At 39.5% G+C, this 20,776-nt stretch overlaps 2 protein-coding genes across 2 annotated transcripts in view; one reads left to right on the plus strand and one right to left on the minus strand.

The window, feature by feature from the left end:
• Window positions 1–5,729: 5,729 nt before the first annotated feature.
• SHISA3 (shisa family member 3) lies at window positions 5,730–11,307 on the plus strand. The gene is given in 5 exon segments (XM_029962578.1): window positions 5,730–5,851; window positions 9,109–9,568; window positions 9,570–9,608; window positions 9,611–9,725; window positions 10,586–11,307. Coding segments are annotated over 5 exon segments (1,188 nt in total). The 3' UTR covers window positions 11,038–11,307.
• A 4,501-nt stretch (window positions 11,308–15,808) lies between these two features.
• ATP8A1 (ATPase phospholipid transporting 8A1) overlaps window positions 15,809–20,776 on the minus strand; it is a 104,750-nt gene continuing 99,782 nt past the window's right edge. Inside the window, exons 36-37 of the mRNA XM_018067287.1 lie at window positions 20,605–20,696; window positions 15,809–20,290 (exon numbers count right to left, since the gene is read on the minus strand). Of these exons, the coding sequence (XP_017922776.1) occupies window positions 20,193–20,290; window positions 20,605–20,696 (190 nt within the window). The 3' untranslated portion in view covers window positions 15,809–20,192. The remainder of the gene's footprint in view (window positions 20,291–20,604; window positions 20,697–20,776) is intronic.

The raw sequence follows: 20,776 nt of genomic DNA on the forward strand, positions 1-20,776 counted from the left end.
AGAATAAAATCTTCACACTCAGCCAGGAAGGCATCAAGTCAATATCAAAATCATAACATTTTAAGTTAAAGCTGTCTATCTGGACTTTGTAAATGCTTAGACTATGCAACCAAAAGTTAGAAACCAAACATTTGAACTAAGCTGATAATAAGTGATCATTAATTGAGACTGAAGTCAACAATCTGGCCCTGGAGAAATTTCTATGTCGCTGAGCCAAAAGTCTGATGTAAGATGTCCAAAGCAAGTTCATAATAATTCATCATCAATTCAAGATGAGATAAGCTCATTGAAGGAAGCCAAATGTGAGTAATACAGGGACTACAGGCAGTCTGTATGATAAATATTAACTTCTCTTCTGAGAGGAAGGCTAATGGGGACTCATGATTCAGCTAATTTAGGACTGGTTTTTTATAATTGGATAAATAGTAATTTAGGGCTGAGGCTACTGACTATTATTGATGTTGTCAAAGATTTATATTGAGATGCCAGCTAACTACCAAATCCTTCTGTTGAACCCAGTTGTGCTAAGCAGTGTATTTGCACATATTAGTGCCAGCACTTGCTCCACCTACTTCTTAGTCTAAAACCCAGTGGCTTATTACTACAGGAGATGTACAAACAGCCTCAGTAATAAAGCAATAAACACAAGTGGAATGCTCTCAGTTCATAGCCATCCAGTAGCAAAGATCTCAGGAACAAGGTTATGAGCAGAGTATGCTCTGCTGAGCATTGAGGATTTTCAAGGGACAACCCGTGGGCTGCTGGTGGTCACTGGTTCTTCCTCTATGTCTACTTTTGCCCTACACAATGGTTCCCAGTTTCTTTTAGCCACCTGGTGTCCTTCAAAAGCTTCTTAAAACGGACAATGGTGCACAAAATAGAAGATATAGGAGGGGAGCCAAAGGAGGGCTCTGCAGTTATGTATTTTCTCTCGATTTTTTTCACTTGACAGAAGTAGCCTGGGAGAGAGAATAAAATGTTACTCATGTGTTACTAATATAAGCCATGTGTGTGGTACACTGAAGACCCTCCTGCATCTCTTCCCTGGGACTGCATGAAGCATCCCCATGAAGCTGCTGGCTGTGCCTGAGCAGATGCTTGCAGCCTTGTTGTATGGATGATTTGAACTAGGGAGGAGGGCAGGGGGGACCAAGACTGTCCTGCAATCAGTACTGATCATTCCAGCTCTTGGAAAAGTGCAGGGCAGTAGTAGCGGCTGTCAGGGAGGCGAGGTGAGAGGCAACTGGAAAGAGACAGATACAGGTCAGGAGTGGGGAGGGAGAGACTGCTGGTGGATGAAATATCCACTTCCACCACCAGCCAGGATCTGTCAGGGTGCTCTCGCAACATACTGCACAGACTGGGCTGTTGTGAGGTTTGCAGCCTGGCATCCCCACAGGAGCTCTCCCTCTAGGATCAGGATATGCAGTCCTCCTGCCCTCCTGCAGAGTTCCACCTGGCCATTCTGCGGAACATGTCCTTGATACTATAAACAACATCATTCAGAGAAATACTCTCCACACCCTGTGTCAATTCTTATTCCTTGTGCACAGTCTGTATAATAATGGCCTTTTTGCAACGCACGCTCTGCAGCAACAGATACTGCTGCCAGAAGAGGAAAATCCGTGACACTTTTTGGTTATGAGTACCCTGTCTCATGTCTCCCAGAGATAAACCGGTCCTATCCCCGGCCTGCTCTGTAGATGGCGGTGTGCAGTTACTTTCCGTGGCATGTTTACCTATTAGCTGCTTCCTTGACATTTGCTTGAAAACGGCTTTGCTCAGTAAACAGCAAAAATGATAACATCGGAGACTATATTTAAACACTATAAATTTCATATCTGAAATAGGAGTATTTGTTAAGTGTTTGCAGTAAACTTTAGAGTATCATAAATCCAGCTGTTTTTATAGGTCAGATCCCAGAAGAAATCTAAGCAAAGAGACGGAAATGTAGATAAGCAAATGAAAATTTCCTCAGGCTGTTGTATATAAGAATAATAAGTAACACTTAGAAGTAAAGTTATTAATTCCCCAAACACATGACTACATTCAGTCTACATGAATACTTTAAGTCAAATTCAAAACCTAAATATTTAAAGTCAACACTACTGCTCTCCAAAATAACTAACGTGTTCACCAAAACATTCTATGAATCTACTCATAGTTCTTTAAAGATTTAGTCCTTTTTAGGTTTTCTACATGGCACTGTATAGCCTGTACTGGTTCTGCATTCAAAAATATCTTCCTACACAATTTTTTCTTTGAGTAACAATCGGGCTTCACAACTGTTTTGATTCAGTGATACAATTAATTTATTTTTTGCGTCACTGAAGTACAGTTGATGCCAGCCAGGAGGGTTTGGAAGCTGGGCTTCAGGATTGGCATCTGATGACTACAGCTAAGCATGTAGGTGAGCATAGGGTTTCGTTTGTTCTCCCAAAGGTTTTATCTCCCAAGAAGGAAAGTTGATGTGGAGACTAAGACAGGAAAGGACAGAGTGTTCATGGGGTTGTCTGGCTTGAGCATATATCACTCCCAGGCTGACCCAGGAGCCCCTAACAAGTCAGTAGGTCCAGTGTTGCTGTAAAAGTATTTTTCTCTCCATTCCAGCAGAGACGTAAGCAGAAGGGATATTAGGAGAGATGGCTATACATCACATTAGTGGCTGCCCACTGGAAGTTCTCCAGTGAAAAATCTACTCTGGATGGTTAAGCACTGCAAACCAACCCAATCCTTCTCAAGCTGAGGCCTGAGCAGCAGCAACCTTGTGCTAATGACCATGAGCTACGACTGAATTCATTGTTATTGCACTTGCTCACAAAGATGGAGGTGCAAGAGGTCCAGGCCCCTCAGGGAGCAGACACAGTGTTTGAAAGTCACTACTTGCTGTAGTGAAAACAGTGACAGAAGAATTGCTCATATACACTGTGCCAGGGGACACAGCCCACCTTGCAGGCACCTCCAGCAGTGGAAAGGCTCACACCTGGCAGCTGTTCATACAATGGAAGGTGCCATAGGAAGCAAGCACATGCATGCCTGAAAATACAGGGTAATACCATTTAGAGAGCACATTCAGAGTTCTATTTAGACACTTTATAGGACTTCCACTTCTCTGTACCATTTCAGAAAAAAGGAAAGCCTAATGAAGACAACTGCTTGATGTTCATCTGCCATCAAAAAAATTACTAGCAAAATATTTATGTCACCAAATGCTAATTTCTTCAGATGTGAAATGTCTTAAGTGCTTTGGGAAATCTGCTGTTTGTAGGAAGTGTTAAGAGGCCATACCAAAGACAGGACAAATACAATGAACGAACAAAACACAACTATCTTTTAAGAACATGCAATGATATAAATGCAAACCTGGATGGGTGGTTCTCACCCGGGTGAAATGTAGCCTGAGGAAGCAGGTTTGGAGGACCTAAACCAGAGGAATTGAGGGAATGCGTCCATATTCAAGGATGCAGAATTTGGCCCTGTTTTTAGCATTGGAAAACTGCTATTTAATGCCCAGATTAAATTTGTAACAGCAGTAATACAAGCATTTTAAAAAAAAATTCCTGTTTGCACTATTAAAATATTTAATAAAATTATCTAATTTGTTGATGGCTAAAGTGTAAGGGACCAGTTTGGTTTACCAGGTTTAGTGCTACAAAGGAATTATTCTTTTAGATCCTTGCTGATGAGTTATTTGGGTACAACTTTTATGTGTAATAAGCAAAACACTAGTGGTAGATAATAATATATCCTAAAGAACTAGCTCTTGCTTAGTTCTGTAAAGGATGCATCTTACTTAAGGCTAAAATCACTCTATAACTAGTCCATCTGGAGATTTCTTTTTTCATTAACTGTCAGTTATTCTCATGCTTTCATTTCATAATAACAAAAAAGGAAACTGCATACTTTTAAACTTATGCATATGATTATTAGGCACTCTGTTAATTAAGCACTGAAACAGTGCCCTCATATTCAGCATTATTTATTTTGGAGAAAAAGAAAAAAAGCACTGGTATGTATTCACCTTTTCTTGTTGAATATTTGTATTTTTTCTCAGTGTGAGTGAAAAAAACCAACAGTTGTCTTCATTCATAAGCACATTTTCTTTCTATGCTTTTGTACACTCAAATGTCATGTTCTCTCATATCCTTTCACTTTTTTTTGGTCATTGATTCTGTTGCAAGGAAAAAGAAATGCACACTGCTGCAGAACCAAGAGAGTCTGACTGATGATATCTCTCTCCTCTGACCTTTCGTTGCACTATCCATTAATATGACTGTTTGGGGGATTAGGGAATTGCCTGGCAATAGCATACTGATCTCTCGAGCTCTAGCTGGTAAGCTTGGCACTGTTTAAGAATGGTTACAGCAGTTAAGATTGTTAGAAAACAAAGTTATTTAATAGCAATAATTCATTCTTTTCTCTGCAAGTTATAGAGAAGGAACTATGTGCCAAATTACAACTGATTAACAGTTTTCAGGTGCAATAGTGGTCAAAAATTTTTCAAATTTTTTTTGGCTGTCAAAACATGTCCCCATGTTCAGTGCTTTGAAAACAGCTGTTAGAAATACAACAGAACAGTCACTTCTACACTTTATTTTTTACTTTTTGTTTAAGGTTTGTATTGGCTCTTGCTCTATTAATGGTTGGTGTAACTACATATTGGATTTTTTTAGAATTGAGCATTTTTGCTTGTAGAATTTGTTTCTGAATTCAAAAGCACAGGAAATTCTGGTTTAAAAGAAAATTAAACACCTCTTCACAAAACCTTGTTTGGTAACCATAAGACAGGTTATTTTTAGGCACAGCTGGAGTAAAGGTGATTGCACATCCCATAAGATCACCAATTCCTATCTCTCCTAGACATCTGTCCTTGCTCTTCTACTCCTAACAGCTCTGTGCGTGCCTCAATGCAGAGACAGAGAGCACCACTGTGGTTGTATAGAAGAGATACATTCAGTGCATGTAAGTTATTGTATGTGAGCAAATCTCTTCATCTTTCATTGTGGTCTCCACAGAGCTCATGAGTAAGGCAAGTGATCTTCTGAAGGATAGGTGGGCGTTGGCCAGGATAATATGTTCCTTGAATAGGGATGTCTGCATTGCTGGTTTGAAAATAACTTCTGCTCTTTATGTCTTAGGAGGAGAATGATGATTTCTGAAGTTTGAGCCTAACTCCTCCACCTAGCAGTGCCACAGATTTCAGATAAGCAACCATTACTGCGATATGTGTGTACATGGATCAGGATACCAGTAATCCAACATTCTGCTTCTTGAGTGAGCCCTAAGGCACTTAAAGCATGATTAATCTCACTTTGACAGTCATTAGGCTGAGATAGCCTGACATCTGTGTTTGTCTCCAAAAACTGCTTTCTCAATGGGTTACCTGTGGGCAAACGTAAGTGGTGCTGCCTTTAACAGCTGGCCCACATAACCTTACCCCTCCAGTATTCCTGAGACACTTCTAGAAACATGGTGATAATCCTGACTGGTGTGGAAAACCATGCAGTGCTGGTCAAATCCCAGAAAAAAATCATAAAAAGTTGACTGTCAGAGCTGCCGCCCCCAACCCAAAACAGATCAGAAATATCCCTGCCTCCCAAACACAAAAGAATAGTGAAAAAGAAGCAAGGCAAAAGAAAGAAGAAAAGCACCATGTTTTGCCTTGTTTCAGTTAACCAAAACACACTTTATGGGATTCATGGGTCCATCTTAATTTGCTGATATAGGCAATGGGACGAGGCTCTGCAGTCAGAGGAGGAGCAGAGACGCAGCTGGAGCCTCCTTTCTGGGACGTGCGGCTGAGTCTGCGGCACATCCCGGTGCTCCTGCCAGCCCTTCCAGTCTGGGAGATGTGTGTGGCCTGGCAGGTGACATAGATGCCTGTGGCCTGGCAGGTGGCTCTCCCAGCAAAGCGGCTACAGGAAGGGTGTTTTCTCAACCAGCCAAGAATAAGGATATCGTTTTAAAGAGCAGCATACAGGATTTTATTCAACGCAGTCCTTATGTGCTTGATGAAGCAACTCACGTAGCTAAAGGGCTTACAGTTTAGATAGTATATTATTTTGATTTTATTTTTAAAAGGAAATCTGCTTGCACCAGGCTGTTTTTAGAAGCTGGTAACTCAACTTGTCCCTTTTGTTCTTCGAAACTCAAAGTAAAATTTAATGAAGAGCCAGGGTGAAATGACCAAGATATAACCTGAGCTTATCTATCATTGCCCTAGTCAAGACAAAAGTGTGACATTATTTAGAAGTGTTTGGGAGATCAGAAGTCATTTAAGAAAAATTGTTTGATCTTACACAGAGGCAAATGAGGAGTACTATAATGTGTTCTCCCCATAGGTTTGCTGTTGAGACAGTAAGAAAAGCCTGGTAAATAATAAAATGTTAAACTACAATGAAATTATCTTCTCTGCCTGTTACATGAATGATATCAACTTCATTAGTTCTAATACTAAGCTTTATAAACAACAACAGTTAAAATATTAACTATATGAGCTTTTAAAAACAGTATTTCTCATTCAAAATGAACATGATATAATTAAGTTGATGACATATCACCTGGAAGCTGGAAGGCTTCAGCTAAGAATAAATAATAAGCAAAGTTAGCAAAGGTACTTTGCAGGAACACTACCCCGTCCAAAAGTGAGCAACTTGGAGCCACCCAGTGTCCTCAAACTGCAGATGAAGGGTGCTCATCAACAGTCTGCAACTGTTTTTCCTGTATTCTTAATTATTTGCAGGTTTAGTTTAAAGCAAATGCCATAAATCGGTGCAAATGAATCTGCTAGCATGTTAAAGGATGTGGTTGTCCAGATGCAACCTTTACAAAAGGGAAGCAAAGTAAAGGCTTTTTGACTGTCTAGGTCAGAACAATCCCGCTCATCTCCTCCAGAGTCACAGCACATTCTGTAAACTGCATCAGTATTTCAGAGGAAGCAAAGAGTAAGACCAGAGAAGTCAGTTAAGACCTCAGCAGTTGATAGGAAAACTCCTCATGTATCTTCAAGTTTTCCAGGTTGGTAGTATTTGCAGAAGCAGTACTGCAATGTGCCTCTGACTTTTATTTGGCAGAAGTGAAATAACTCCACTTGAGTGATTGAAATGGTATTTATCCATACAAAAATAAACCAACCACACACACAGTTGCAATCCAATAATTAAGAAAATCTTAGAGGATTTTTCTTGCAGGATGGGGCAGTTTGGGATTCAAATAAAGAGAATGTTAATTGTGCCCGTTTGCAGGAGACACTGTATAGCTGCCACTACCTTACACAAGAGGGAAGCAGAGAGTAGCCTCTGCCTAACAACCCAAGCATTAGAGATGGAACAAGTAAGGAGAAATAAACCCAGCTCAAAACCTTCCTGATGTCTGTGGACTGGGATCCCCCTCAGTTTCCTTCCCACCCCCACCTCAGAACAATATCTCTGCAGTTCCTAGAGTAGCTTAAAATCTGAAGTGTATGTATATATATATATATTTATATATATCTCGGAAGGTTTTTTTTCAGACCACTTTTTTTTTTTTTTTGGAAGCTGATGAATTAATTAACAAAATCAACATATGAGCTGTGACATATTTACTCAGTGATTCCCACCAAATGTGGCAGATTTAAGAGGACGGCTCTGTTGTCCCTCTGTTCTCTGCACCTGAGACAGCTAAATGCACCATGAAGACCTTACTGAGCTCCTGTTCCAAGCCTCATCCTGGTCAACATAGAGATTCCTTTTGACCTTCCTGGAAGTTGGATTAGGCCTTTAAAAACCATACATTTTAAAACATTCCATGAAGGTTATGTTTGCTCTAAAACCACAGTGAAGTAAATGCAAAACTATATTAATATTTAACATTGGCTTAAAAAAACTAGGAACTTGTAGTCAGGACAGCCGGTAAAAGTTTAATTTACATCATCGTTTCAAAATGAAAACGCAGAAGAGAACAGAATATCACATTTTCACGTTCAAAATCTATTAGTTTTTCTTTAAAATCCAGTTTTGTTATTTCTAAAGCTATATCTGTTAAATAGCCATGAAAAATATTTCTCATTTATACAAATTTTTTGTTTACTTTTCTGATCTGGTGGTACTGGTTACACTTAAAGAAATCAAAATAGGGAAAAAAGGGTCAGAGGAAAAAAAAAGAAGAGAGTAGATTAGTTAAAAGAAAAACAAACACAAATATTGTGCTTGTGGACTGTATTTAGGGGTTGGCCAGAAGTCTAATGTCTTGATAGATGGTTCTGGGCGCACAGTTTTATTGCTGGTACACAGCACACTTTGTTCCTTTTATTTCACTAAACTTACCAACTCTGGAAATTAGTGACATGGGCATTCAAAATGTTGGACAAGTGGTCAGACTCTGATATACATATACATATTCATATTCAGTGGTAAATTATGGCAGGAAGTTCAGATACAGGAAAAATGAATTCTTTTGTTCAGCATGGCTTTAATATAATGCTTGTTTTGCAAGCACTTTCACTGTTGGAGCAGGAGTGCCTCTTAGATAGCACACAGGGGAGACATCATTTAAAGAAATGTTTCTTTGCTTGAACCAGAAGTCCAAATCTGCTCAGTTAATTCAAAATATTTTTTTCCTTCAGGATAAATGAATAAGCAGCTCCTTTTGTGGTTTTTGCTTGGTGACTTGCAATTATTCTTCCAGAAGAAAAAGGATTGGATGCTCATATGAACAGATGTGTCCCTCCTTCCCAGCCCCACACACACTCTCTCCCTTTGGAAAAAAAGGTGACGGGCCTCGTGTTTGACTTAAAGAGGCTAAAAATCTTCTGGGAATATGCTGCTATGTCTTTGAGTGTAAAAAGTATCCAGGAAGGAAAACAGGTTAAAAAGCAAAGGGTCCTTGCAACAAGTCGTGCGATGTGCTTTGTTTTTTAACCCTTAGAAATACAGGGCTGCTTTAATAAACTGCCAGTGCAGGAGACCCTTCTGCTTCGCGGCGTCAGGCTGGCGGGGAGGCAGGGGCACGTTTGGGTGTGCGGGACGGAATATTCCCGCACTCCAGCTCAGCCGGTCTCGCGCCGAGGCCAGGCACGGGGCCTGCCGAGAGGAAGAAGCCCCCAGAACGCTAAGGCTGACCTGGCTGCAGCCCCAATCCCTCCGCGCCCAGCCCCATCCGACCGGCAGGTAAGGAGCCGGGCCGGCCCAGCCGCGGGGCCCGGGAGGACAGCGAGGTGCGGGGCGATGTTGCGGAGCGGAGGGCGCGGAGGCGACAGGGACCGCGGCAGGTGAACGCAGGCGCGGCCTCCGCGGGGGCGGACTGGGGGGCCGGGTGTGCGTGTTGGGGAGCTGCCCCCAGCCCCGGACGCGGCGGCAGGAGGCCCGCACCGCACCCCGGGGCGCCCCTGCTCGCCCCGTCGGGGCGGGCGGGCAGCGGGGCGGCGGCGGTGGGAGATGGCGGGCGGCGGCGGCGGCGGGCGCTGGCGCTGCTGCTGCTGCGCTGCCTCCTGCGGGCTGCTGGCGGCGGCGGCGGGGCCAGCCCGGCGGCGGCGAGTACTGGCCACGGATGGGTAGACGGGCAGGGCGGCTACCATGAGGGCTTCCAGTGGCCCCGAGGGCTTCGACACGGCGGCCGCCACCATCTGCTGGCGGCTCCTGGCGCCTGCGCATGCTGCGCCGACCGCCGGAGGCTCGCCTGGAGCAGGGCGCGCACCAACGACGGAGAACCCCCCGACCCGGGGTCACCGCCCTGAGTGCCCGCCGCGCGTCGAGCGGGCGGGAGCCGGTCCCCACGGAGCGTCCCCGGCCCGAGCCTGGCTCCGGGCTCCCTGCCCCGTCCCATCGGGTGGGCAGGAGGCGGGCGCGGCTCCAGGGTGCCACGGGCGGCGGCGCCGGAGCGCGGCCGCGGAGCGGCCCCTGCGCCGGGAAACAGAGCGGGCACCCGGGGTGCGAGAGGGGAGGGTCAGCTCCGCGGTCCGAGGGCACCGGCTGCTGGAGGCATCTCGACTGAAAGGCACACTTATATTTTTATGTTCGCATCGGCAAACTTTGCTGTGCCTGTTTAACTTTGTTGCTCCCGGAGGTGAGAGTGGTGCTCTGCAGGCACAGCCCCACAGTGCGAGGGACCGTCAGTTTCCCAAACAAAAGGAATCCGGCAGCGCACACGGAGACTGGTTTCCCAAGTCAGACGTTCTGCGCTTATCTTCCACCTTTCGAATGGAAGTGATTTAACAGCATCTGCAGCATTTGAGCTTCGCCTGCAGATTCAAGGTGTTATATTAGACAGTCCCGACGGTCTGGGGAATGAGGGAGGAGGACAGGAGTGAGATTCTTGAGCAATGCCCAAGAACCATCAAGCAGAGCATGGTATAAACAGCTTTTACCTTTGGTAACTAGTAAAACTGTCAAAAGAAAGAAATTTTTATTTCCCTGGAACCTACAAGGTTTAAACTTTAATTTTGTTTCGGTGATAATGGTCGAAAGTTCTGTCTTCTGAGCAGCTCAGTACGTTAGTGGGACTGAAATGGGCGGCTTTGTAAACGCTGTGGAGTTTATATTTCTATACAGCAGACCTATTATTTCAGTAGACTAATTTGCACGGCTTTTCTTCTTCTTTCTTCTCCCAGAACCAATCTACGTTCCATTCCTCATTGTTGGATCAATATTTATTGCCTTCATTATTGTGGGCTCGCTGGTAGCTGTTTATTGTTGCACATGTTTGAGACCTAAACAACCATCACAACCAATACGATTTTCTCTGCGGAGCTATCAGACCGAGGCTCTTCCCATGATCCTGGCCTCCACAAGCTTCAGGACACCATCCAGGCAATCCAGTACCGCGACAAGTTCCAGTTCAACTGGCAGCTCAGTTCGGAGGTTCTCCTTCCCCCGGGCAGAGCCAGGGTGCCTTGTGGCATCACCACCTCCACCGTACACATCTGGCTGCTTCCAGACAGCCCACACAGTCCACCTGACCCAGCCAACCGGATTTCTGGTGTCACCACCGTACTTTGGGTATCCTCTCCAGCCTGAGCCTGCCCTGGCTGGGAAGAGCTGCTCTGATTTTACTCAGAGCTGAAAAGAGTTGTGAAGAAGTAACACAGCCTTCAGAAGCAGAGGGACTGCTGCCGGTGGGTGTCACACTGATGTGCTGTGTGGCTGTAGAAGTCAGAACTGTTCCCGTGGGTGAGTTGCCCTTGAAAAGTGCAGGGTCTCGCTTGGGATTGCATTTTCCAAACTTGGATCACACTTACAAATGAGCTGTAAAACATCCCAAACTGTTGCTCTAAAAATGGACTGCTCTGATCGCTCAGCCTAATTTGTGCAGAATGTGTTTAGAGACAAGTACCTTTTGGGATAAAGGTACTCATTTCACAGTGTAATAAATAACATTTTACTAGGGTAAAATGCAGTTAACTTAGTTAACAAACAGTGGCTGCATTCCACTGATAATAATCAGACTAGTTCTATAAAGCAGCAATAAGCCTGAGAAGAGAGAAGTAATACTTACTAAAGAGGATACCTGAAACAGCTGACTGCTTACTACTTCCATGAGCAATGAAAAGGAAGAATTTTATTAGATATCAAAATGCACAGATTTTTAAAAAATACATATACCTGAACTTACACTGCATATTTGTAATAGTACACTTTAACTATGATAGATGAAACTAGTACTAATTAGGCTAGTTGAAAATAAGCCATTCTCAAGTAGCCAAATTACCTATAAGGGAAGCAGAATGTATTCAGCAATATCACCAATAACTTCTAAGAATTGTGTTCTACATAAGGCATTTTTCAGAAGGAAGTATTTATTGTCAGCTTTTTGCTCAGCAAGGTGTAAGTTGGACTGATCATGAAGTTCTTTTTGTAAAATTAGCCATGTATAAAATGTAAAGACAAGCTTGTAATTTAAAATGTATTTACAGCATTGACAACACTAATTATTCAGTAGTCACACACACAAAACAAATTACCAATAAACTGTGTGGTTGAAATGTTGTGTCATCTGTATGACTCTGTACTGGTAGTGTTTGATGACTCTGATTGGTGTAACTACTCTGTGTTTTTTTCCTGTTAAAATAGCTTATTTTGCTTTTTAAAATGATTTACATCTTCAGCTGCACCTGTTGTGCAGATTTAATATAATATAAAATTCTGATTATATCACAAACTAATAGATTCATTGAAGTCTTTTACATGCAGCTGTGGTGAACACGACACTGATTAGTTGCTATTTTAGACTAAACGTCCTGCAGTAGGAATAAATTTTGTTTGCCCTTCTACATTCCTTCACCCAAGTAAACCAACAAACCAAATGGAAGAAGAAAAAAAAGCATCTAAACCAAACACATGTAGTAAGCAAATGTAAAATACACATGAAAAAATGCAGTCATTAAAGGGCTTCTCTGTATACTTATTTTTGTGAACAAACGAAGTCATTCTGTGGGTCAGAATCTACAGTATCAAAGGCTGAGCTTTCCTATTTTATCAGCCTTAAACTCCCTGTGTATAGAATCTGTTGAAGTACATTATAGTTGACCTATCTTACAAGTATTTTAGAAAAGCTTCATTGGTTCTTCCTCAAGAGTTGAATACTTTTTTTCCCTAACAAATATCTAGTGATCAGTAGTTACGACAAAAATATTTTGAAATAACCCTTTTAATATGTTTTTTATTGCACAATTAACATTACAATCCAACAGACATTACCGCTGGTAATGCAGTTTCTAAGCAGAAAGACAAGTTGTACACAATGATGTTTTAAGTAATAGACTTTAGCTTGAATGCTGTAATTGTTAATTACAACCTAAATCATGATATACAGTCTCGTATATGTTTTACTAAAAATTAGATTTTAAGCACTTGGGAAGTTAATTGAAGGGTAAGTGTTCAGGCTTGCAATTTTATTTTAGAAACAAGCTTCAAGGGCAGGTAAATTTTTGGTCACCTATGATGTTTCATAGGACTCTCCCCACATATTTTGAATGGCTACTAGATATGGGACTGTTCATCAAGTAACTTTTTTGAAAAATCACTGAATATTGCAATAGGTATCATCCCTGTTGTTTGGAAGCATACTGTGAGATCTGCTGACCATTCCTGTATACAGCAGAAACAGTAATCCAATTAAACTGTATTTTTTACAAGTATAATGAAGACTTTATAGTAAGTCTCCAATTAGTAAAATTCTCTATCTAGTAAACCAAGGCAGCACAGACCCCTTCGGGAAGCAGACACTTCATCAATTTTAACTAAGAAGGTGCAATTTATTTACCTTTAAAGAATAATTAAGCCATCAAAGGAACTGACACAGATGGTGAGCGGCTGAAATTCAGTGTTTTCATCAAAGATAGGCTGTACACAGCAAAGATAGTAATGAATTAGGCTCAGTCACTGCCCATTTCCATTTGGTGCTGTACACCGAACAGGCCAGGCTGCTTCACTGCAACAATCTCAGTGGGCTCTGCAGTCAGAGTTTTAATATAGGGACAGTTTTTGATACACTTGCATACAGCTTTAGACTGTAATGATTATTCAGCCCAAGGAGAGGCTGTGAAGTCTGCCATTTAGAGTGAAACTCAGTCTAGAAAGGAAGACACGTCTGAGCCACTTCCGTTCTTCCCCTGATGCTGAATAATGGGTTTGTTCTCATAAAATGCTTGAAAAACTTGACACACAGGAATAATTTCATTGAATCAGACTTAGATAAGCCTGCTAATACTTCAGCGTGCTAACTACTTCACAGATCAGTAGCCAGAGTGCAGTAAGTCCTGCAGATGGTGTTGTAAGGGTGGGAAATATCCTGTGTAATTAAAATAGCTGTACTGGGTTACCTGTGATGCAGGTGAGGTGGGGATTATGCACCATCTGCAAATGGATAGACAAAAAAGAATCTGTAAATTAAAAAGAATCTATTATTGTTCATGTAGGTACAGTACAGTAGCTAAAGGGACAGAAAAGCAGGTGGCCAGAATACAGGCCTATGGATGGAAATGCTTGTTGCCTGTGCCTGTAGTTTCCAACCCAGATGGATTGATTCAGTGTGTGGGCAAGAATGCTGAATTGCCTTCCTAATGAAAAGGACCTATTGGCAACAGATACTCCTACAATTTATAGGAAACAGGAAATTTTCCTAAAACTTGCAGACAGAACAAAAATGACATTCTGGTAAGAGTTTTAATGACTAATGAAACAGTTTGAAGGGCTGGATGTAAGCTTGAACCAAAAGCAATTGCTTGCTATCAGAAGTAACATTTACAGGCAGTACTTACTTTACTGCCACATTAACAAAGTAGATTTAACTATTTCTTTTGTAATTCTGGAGTTAGTTCATACACCTTTTACTAGGGTGATGTCAATCTAAAATCAAAATGAAAGAATATTCACACAATAAATAACTGTCATTCATACATGATGCAATAAATGCTTTGCTTGCCATTACTGGTAATGACTTAGATGAAACTCAAGTCTTCAGTGGGTTACAAATAATAGTGACATGCCATTTGTTTTGTGTTTCTACACTTTGGTATTTTTAAGCAGGTATCTCCAAAATGTAACAAGACTTTCCAGTGCTAGGATAAACATTACAAGTACTTGCAAGAATGTCTGAAGGATTTTTGAAACTAGGTAAGCAGTATAGCATATGGCTATGTAAACTCATGGATTATTTGTTGTACTAATCCCACTTGAATTTAAAAAAACAAAGTGACAATTTCAAAATTATTTTGCCATTACTGTTCAGTTACAGCTTGACAGCAACACCAAGGAGATGAAGTCTGTTTTAAGTGCTGCTTTGCTGCCAATTGTGATGTGCTGTGTGGACTTGAACTACTCTGAACGGTGTTGTCTGCTTTTGAGGTGGCCACAATACCCATGTAAACAGGTTTTGACTCACAGTTACATTGAGGCTATAATTCCATGCTATCCTGTTTTCATTAGTGAAGGCACAAGAAATGCCTTTCTGTTCTTTTTATTCTTTCCATCTATGACTTGTGCAAATTCAGGGGGCTGTAGTGTATATCAGGTCAGTGGAATGATTTTAGTTTAAAAATAATGTTTGCCATAAGAAAGGAGGAAAAGGATTTGAAAGGGAGCCTGGATCATTACACCTGAAAAATTTCCATGTCCCCATGACTGCGAGTGTATTAGAGGTGGTGCCATACCACGAGCTAGAATGTCCTTAAACCAGCTTTGCCACTAAAAGACTGGGTCTCGTGAAACCAGCAACATCTAAGATCTGTTATCAAACCTGCTTGGACAGAATACAAAATAAATTCATTGTCTAGTGCATATATAAAGAATCAGTTGCCTACCTACAACCAAAACTTAGTTTAGGTTTGGATAGATTGATATTTATTCAGTGGCAGGCACTGTTACAGGAACAAAATACCCACTATTATCATAGCCAAAGGATAGAGTATTTATCACTGTCGTCTGAAAAGGGAGGTGACGTTTCCTTATTCCCACTCTTACCATTCTGGTACTGCATACTTCTCTTTCAAAATATGGTATTACCACCGGAGTATATTAGGGTTCAGCTGGAAGTCACTAAATTGCAGATACCAGTGCTCCTTGTTTGTTTGGTTTTTTTTAAAACCTTTTCTGGACTTCACATGACAACTGAAAAAGACATCTCAAAATAAATGTTTAAAAAAACCCCAACACAAAAAACCTTAAAAAAATTTTCTACTTTTCAGTTTACCTTAATAAATATAAGAACTCTTTGGTATTTGTGTAATACTATTTCTGGTATGTTCCATTTTATACAATTCAAACCCACAAGTGACAAGATACATTTTCTTCTGAAAGTAATCACTAGCATTTCCAACCAATCATGTCAACAAAGCTTCTTAATTTAATGGCAAAGTTTATTCATTTTTTAACAATTAAAAGACAAAACATTTAAAATTTGCAGTTCAAAACATGCACATTCACCAAATGCCAAATGACATTTAACACTGCATAGAACTGAATGTGTTACTAAAAGAACTATTTAAAAAACAGTGCATTTAACATCCACTTAAAACTAAACCTGAGAAACTACCATAAACACCGAGTCAAAAAATCTTCATTCATGCAGCTTCATAATTTCCATGACAGTTTCAGCAGTAATGGCCTAGTGGAGCTGTAAAACCTCACTTTACCTTGAATGCAAATTCTGCTGTTTCAGACTGACCGCTTCTGCAGTGGTTCATACATATCAAACACTGAAAATTGTAACAAAAATTACACTGAAGTAGAAAAACAATATCGATGCATTTATGGCTTCTATTCTACATTAAAGAAACACCATAAAATATGATTTAAAAAAAAGTCTTGTTCTGGTCACAGCTTTGCAATTACAAATCACACTCCACATAGATACACTTTTATTTCAGTATCAGCCCTCCAAAGTACCTAACTTTGCACATCATTGCTCAGATGAGTAGTGCTTATACTGACAGGCAGTCCAGTTGAAGCCTATGTGAGTAACACTTTGCATAAGCAGGAACCAGGTTTGGAATGCTAAAATATTCCTTTGTTTAATAAAGATCTCTTGGTTAACAGCGAGGAAACTGGGGAAGTGAGGGCGGGGGGAGGAAGGAGAAAGTCATTTGTTGAGTTTTGTTACGAGTGAAAACATCCAGTACCAAGGAAGCTGAACTGACAAACTCATTTGCTTAAATAGCGCTAGCTTCTTGATATATTATGAGCAGACTTTTAACGAAGGCATTAAAAACCAGGAATCAACAACCACCATGCATTGCCTCAGAACACATTTAGATATAGTGCCTCATGCAGACAGAATGATAAATTCATCAGAACTACAAGTGCTTTTACACAACACAGAAGAAAAAAAGGGAAAAAACTTCTCTCCTTAAATTTATCACATATGCCAAATTACTCATAATTCAAGATGGGTTCAAATGTCATGACAGAAGTCTTAAGACACTTAATGCTCATCTTTGTAACATGGTGAATTTTATGGATGCATGTGGACGTATAGGAATCTTCAGCTATCTCTTAGTGTTGCAAAATATTTTATTTATCATTTTATACAAATAGAATGATGAATAAGTATAAATCTGTTGAAACTGCTTTGCAAAAATATGTGTAAAATTAAGAAATGGCAAGAAAAAATTCCAAATACAAATTATCAATAAGTTTGTCAAAATCTGTTTCCAGTTACTTCTCTTTTGAATAATTATATATATATATATATGTATATATTTAAAAATACTCAAGCAACAGTATTTATATAAGATACCCGATTTTTAAGTGGCACTGGTTCAATTTTTAGATGGAAATTTTTAATACTAACTTGCAGTGCACATGAAACAGATGGAAGTGTCCATGTGAATTCTATATTTAATGCACATTCGGATTTTCAAACAATAATAACAAAGGCATTGTTTGGAGCATTTTTGCCTAAATTGTTTTTTTTCTTTAAACAAACGTCAGCATAATCCTCCTATTTTAACAAAGGCAAGATGTACTAATAGGATGGTAATAGATTATATTACTGTCTATTTAACATGAAAATAAGGTGCATTTTGTATACTTGACCTGATTTAAAAATGGGCACACATAGCTAAGATAATCTTATATTTTAAAATGGAATTGTATGAGCAATCAAAGCCCACAATTTTTGCCACATCTGGTTTTTTTGCTATTTTTAAAAAGTGGTATCTTTCAACCACTAATTATCATAAAAAATATAGAGACAGGAGAAAAACCTCATCAGAAGCAATAAAAACGAAAAATGCACATTATGAAATACTACTTTAAATTCTGCAAAGGTATAAGGATGACATGCTGTGATAAGGCTATCTTAAAAACCTTAAATGACATTTTAAATTTAGGATATTAGAGCTGTTTCAGTCACTTTCTTCCTTTTTAAGATAGTTAGCTGGAAATATATTGTGTGTTATTTTCCTCAAACTGTATTACAATAGTAAGACAGAATTTTATTTAATAGGATAAATAAGATTATGTAAATATCTCATTGTAAATATTTTACAAAGTATTTTAGTTGTCATGTCCTTTTCTGAAAAATCAGCAAGTAAGCCATTTAGAACAGAAAAAAAATTACTCATAAAGAGAGTATGTATGGATTGAGTCATTTTATATGAGTTAAGTACATTGAAAGATTATAAAGGAGCGTCATGGTTAATTTCAGAAATGTTTTTAAGTTGGTCATTGTCCCTTGGATGATAGAAAACAGGGAACCCCATTTTAGGAAAGGGGCATGCCCCCAAATTTTTTCTTGCCTTAGGTCAAGTGATTTGGCCCTCCCATATTGATCCATCTATTTATCTATGCCTGAAATGGCTTTTCTGAAGGCAGCTCTTGTCTGCATGACTGACTGGCAGTACTGTTTCTAGTGGGATACGTTCCCTTTGTCCCTGTGTCTTCTGTTTTCTGTGTAAAGATCACTCCGGGAAAGTGAGAGGAAGACATTGCATAACATGCATATGAAATGCAGACTGCCTTCCCATTGATACACCTTCCTAAATATGTACTTTCCAACAGTGACTTTTGTTGGGCTTTCCATGTGTATTTTTATGTTTCTCTTAGAATAGAGCATAAGAAACTTGGAGAGTGCAATAAATGATATGTTAGGTGTTTAGCTAGATGAAAGGCAAGGAGGTAAAGTCACCTTTAGTAAGTGTATGAAGGAATGAAAGAGGGCAGAGAAAAGACAGGACTGGATGACTTGTTATTTCTAACTTGAAAGTGGACAATTTGGAGAGCAAAGAGGAAATTTTTACTTTAATAGATCACTGGGGATATAGTTGTTCTGCTTTTCCATCTAATTGATCTCCATTGAAAGAAAAAAATACATAATTCCTATGTAATGCACAGAAATATAATTAAAAATAAAACCAACTGCTACTATAGAAAATTTTATTTTAAATGTAATTATGATGGCTTTTAAACCCAGAATTAAACATGGACTAAAAAGTTGCAAGAATTAAGTAAATTTTGAAGTTCCAGTAGCTTTTCTTAGTTTGAAACCTGATGGTTGCTGAGTGTTAAGCTGAGAAATACCAATGTATCATAATGTTCTCATCCCTCTTTTTTTCTTCTTATACCAGGTGTATATCTTTTTCTGCAGTCACTTCGTCTCTATTTTTAATTACAGGCGAGAGTATATAGGTATTCTGCATGACTAATAAGTTGTAAAGAGACTGCTGCAATGTATTTCACACCTTCATAAGAAGTGATTTTAGTGCAAATAAATCAGTACATACCAAAGACTAGCGAAGGGCATGCTTTGCTCTGTATTTCAATGTATGCATTTAAAATAATCTTAGTATAAAAATGTTGAAAATTTGATTAATTTTAAAAAATAAGTTAAAACAAACTTTCTTTTGAACCTGCAGTATAAGCAGATACAACTAAGCATCACAAAAATAATTGTTTGCTAAAGAGAAGTAAGGCAGACCAATTCTTAAAAATTGAACAAAATAATATGCGTACAAGTTGGCAGCCATATTCAACATAAGCAATATTAATGAAAATAAGGGGAAAGCTTGTATAAGGCCAAAGGTGCAAAGATTTGCAGTTTTGAAAACAAATGCCATAAAGGCCATTCAAATTAGACTCACTGTACTTTCTCCTCAAGTGTGGAGACTCAAGCATGCAGTTCTGAGATCAGGACTGGAAATAATTTCCTTTCAAATTATTTCTAACAACAGAAAACATTTATGGAATTTCTTTGGCAAATGTTTTTAGGTTAGTTTGACACAAACATCTAGGAAGATCTCAAAATCTTTCTTAAAGAAGGTGAATTAACACCATTAAGATACTTTTTTTCCAGCACTTGATGAAATCAAAGGCTTATTATCAACTGTATTTAAATATATTAACACTTAAAAACCTTCACAGATGCTAACTGATCTGTCAATGTAAGGTATGTTTAGCAATCTGACCTTTGCCTTTCTAGTATATGACCAGTATTGATTCAACTTCATTGTAAAATAAGCAAGCTGGCAAGATACAAGGTAAATTCCAATCTGTTTACAAAGACTAAGCAAGTACTTGTTAAAAAAGTTAGAGATGGTGTTTTACAGTATAGTTGCACAGTGCTTATGTCTACTGAATACACAAATCCAAACTTTATGGAACAAGACCATCATAGATCTTTCAATCTCTGATAACTGGGCCATGGTCACAGCTCCCAGCAAAGATCTAGTAGCCTGTCTCACAAAACTAAGTACTAAGGCCTAAATCTTGAGCTGTGTTCCTTCACCATTCTTCAGGCCTTTGCTTTGTGGTATCATAAGCTCTTATTACTTCAGACTGGGAAACTATTCCATTTTCATCTTGAGAGAAGGCATAGCCATCTGCAGATATAAAGGAAAATAGAAACCAATTAAGGTTTTTTCTTAAAGCTTTAATAAAAACAACAAAGGTCAACCTCTTTTCAGCAATTAGTAAAAACCCATGCCATTTCTTAAACAATTTTTCACTTATAAAAATTTTTCACTTAAAAAAAGAACTCTGTGCATGATCTTAGGAATAAAGAGAAACTAACAACAGGCAAAAAACTTGGTCTAATGAGTTTAGGATACTGCGTCTTTACTATAAATAAAAGCAGTAAAAGGTAGAACTTTACTTCTGTGTTATTGGATATTAATTTTTGTCAGTGAACACTTACGAAGCAAGTTTTGCTGCAAAGAGTCAGAGCGATACAAGTTCACATGGTTCTTCTTAAAAACGTTCTTCAGTAGCTGTGCTCTTTCAGTTAAGCTAGAAAGAAAGTGGACACGTGAAAAATATTTACTTACTAATTACACTATTCCTTTGAGTCTGTTCAATGGGAATGAATT

Source organism: Manacus vitellinus, unplaced genomic scaffold (assembly GCF_001715985.3).
Source record: "Manacus vitellinus isolate BGI_N305 unplaced genomic scaffold, ASM171598v3 scaffold_0_pilon, whole genome shotgun sequence".
In the NCBI taxonomy this organism is placed as follows: Eukaryota; Metazoa; Chordata; class Aves; order Passeriformes; family Pipridae; genus Manacus; species Manacus vitellinus.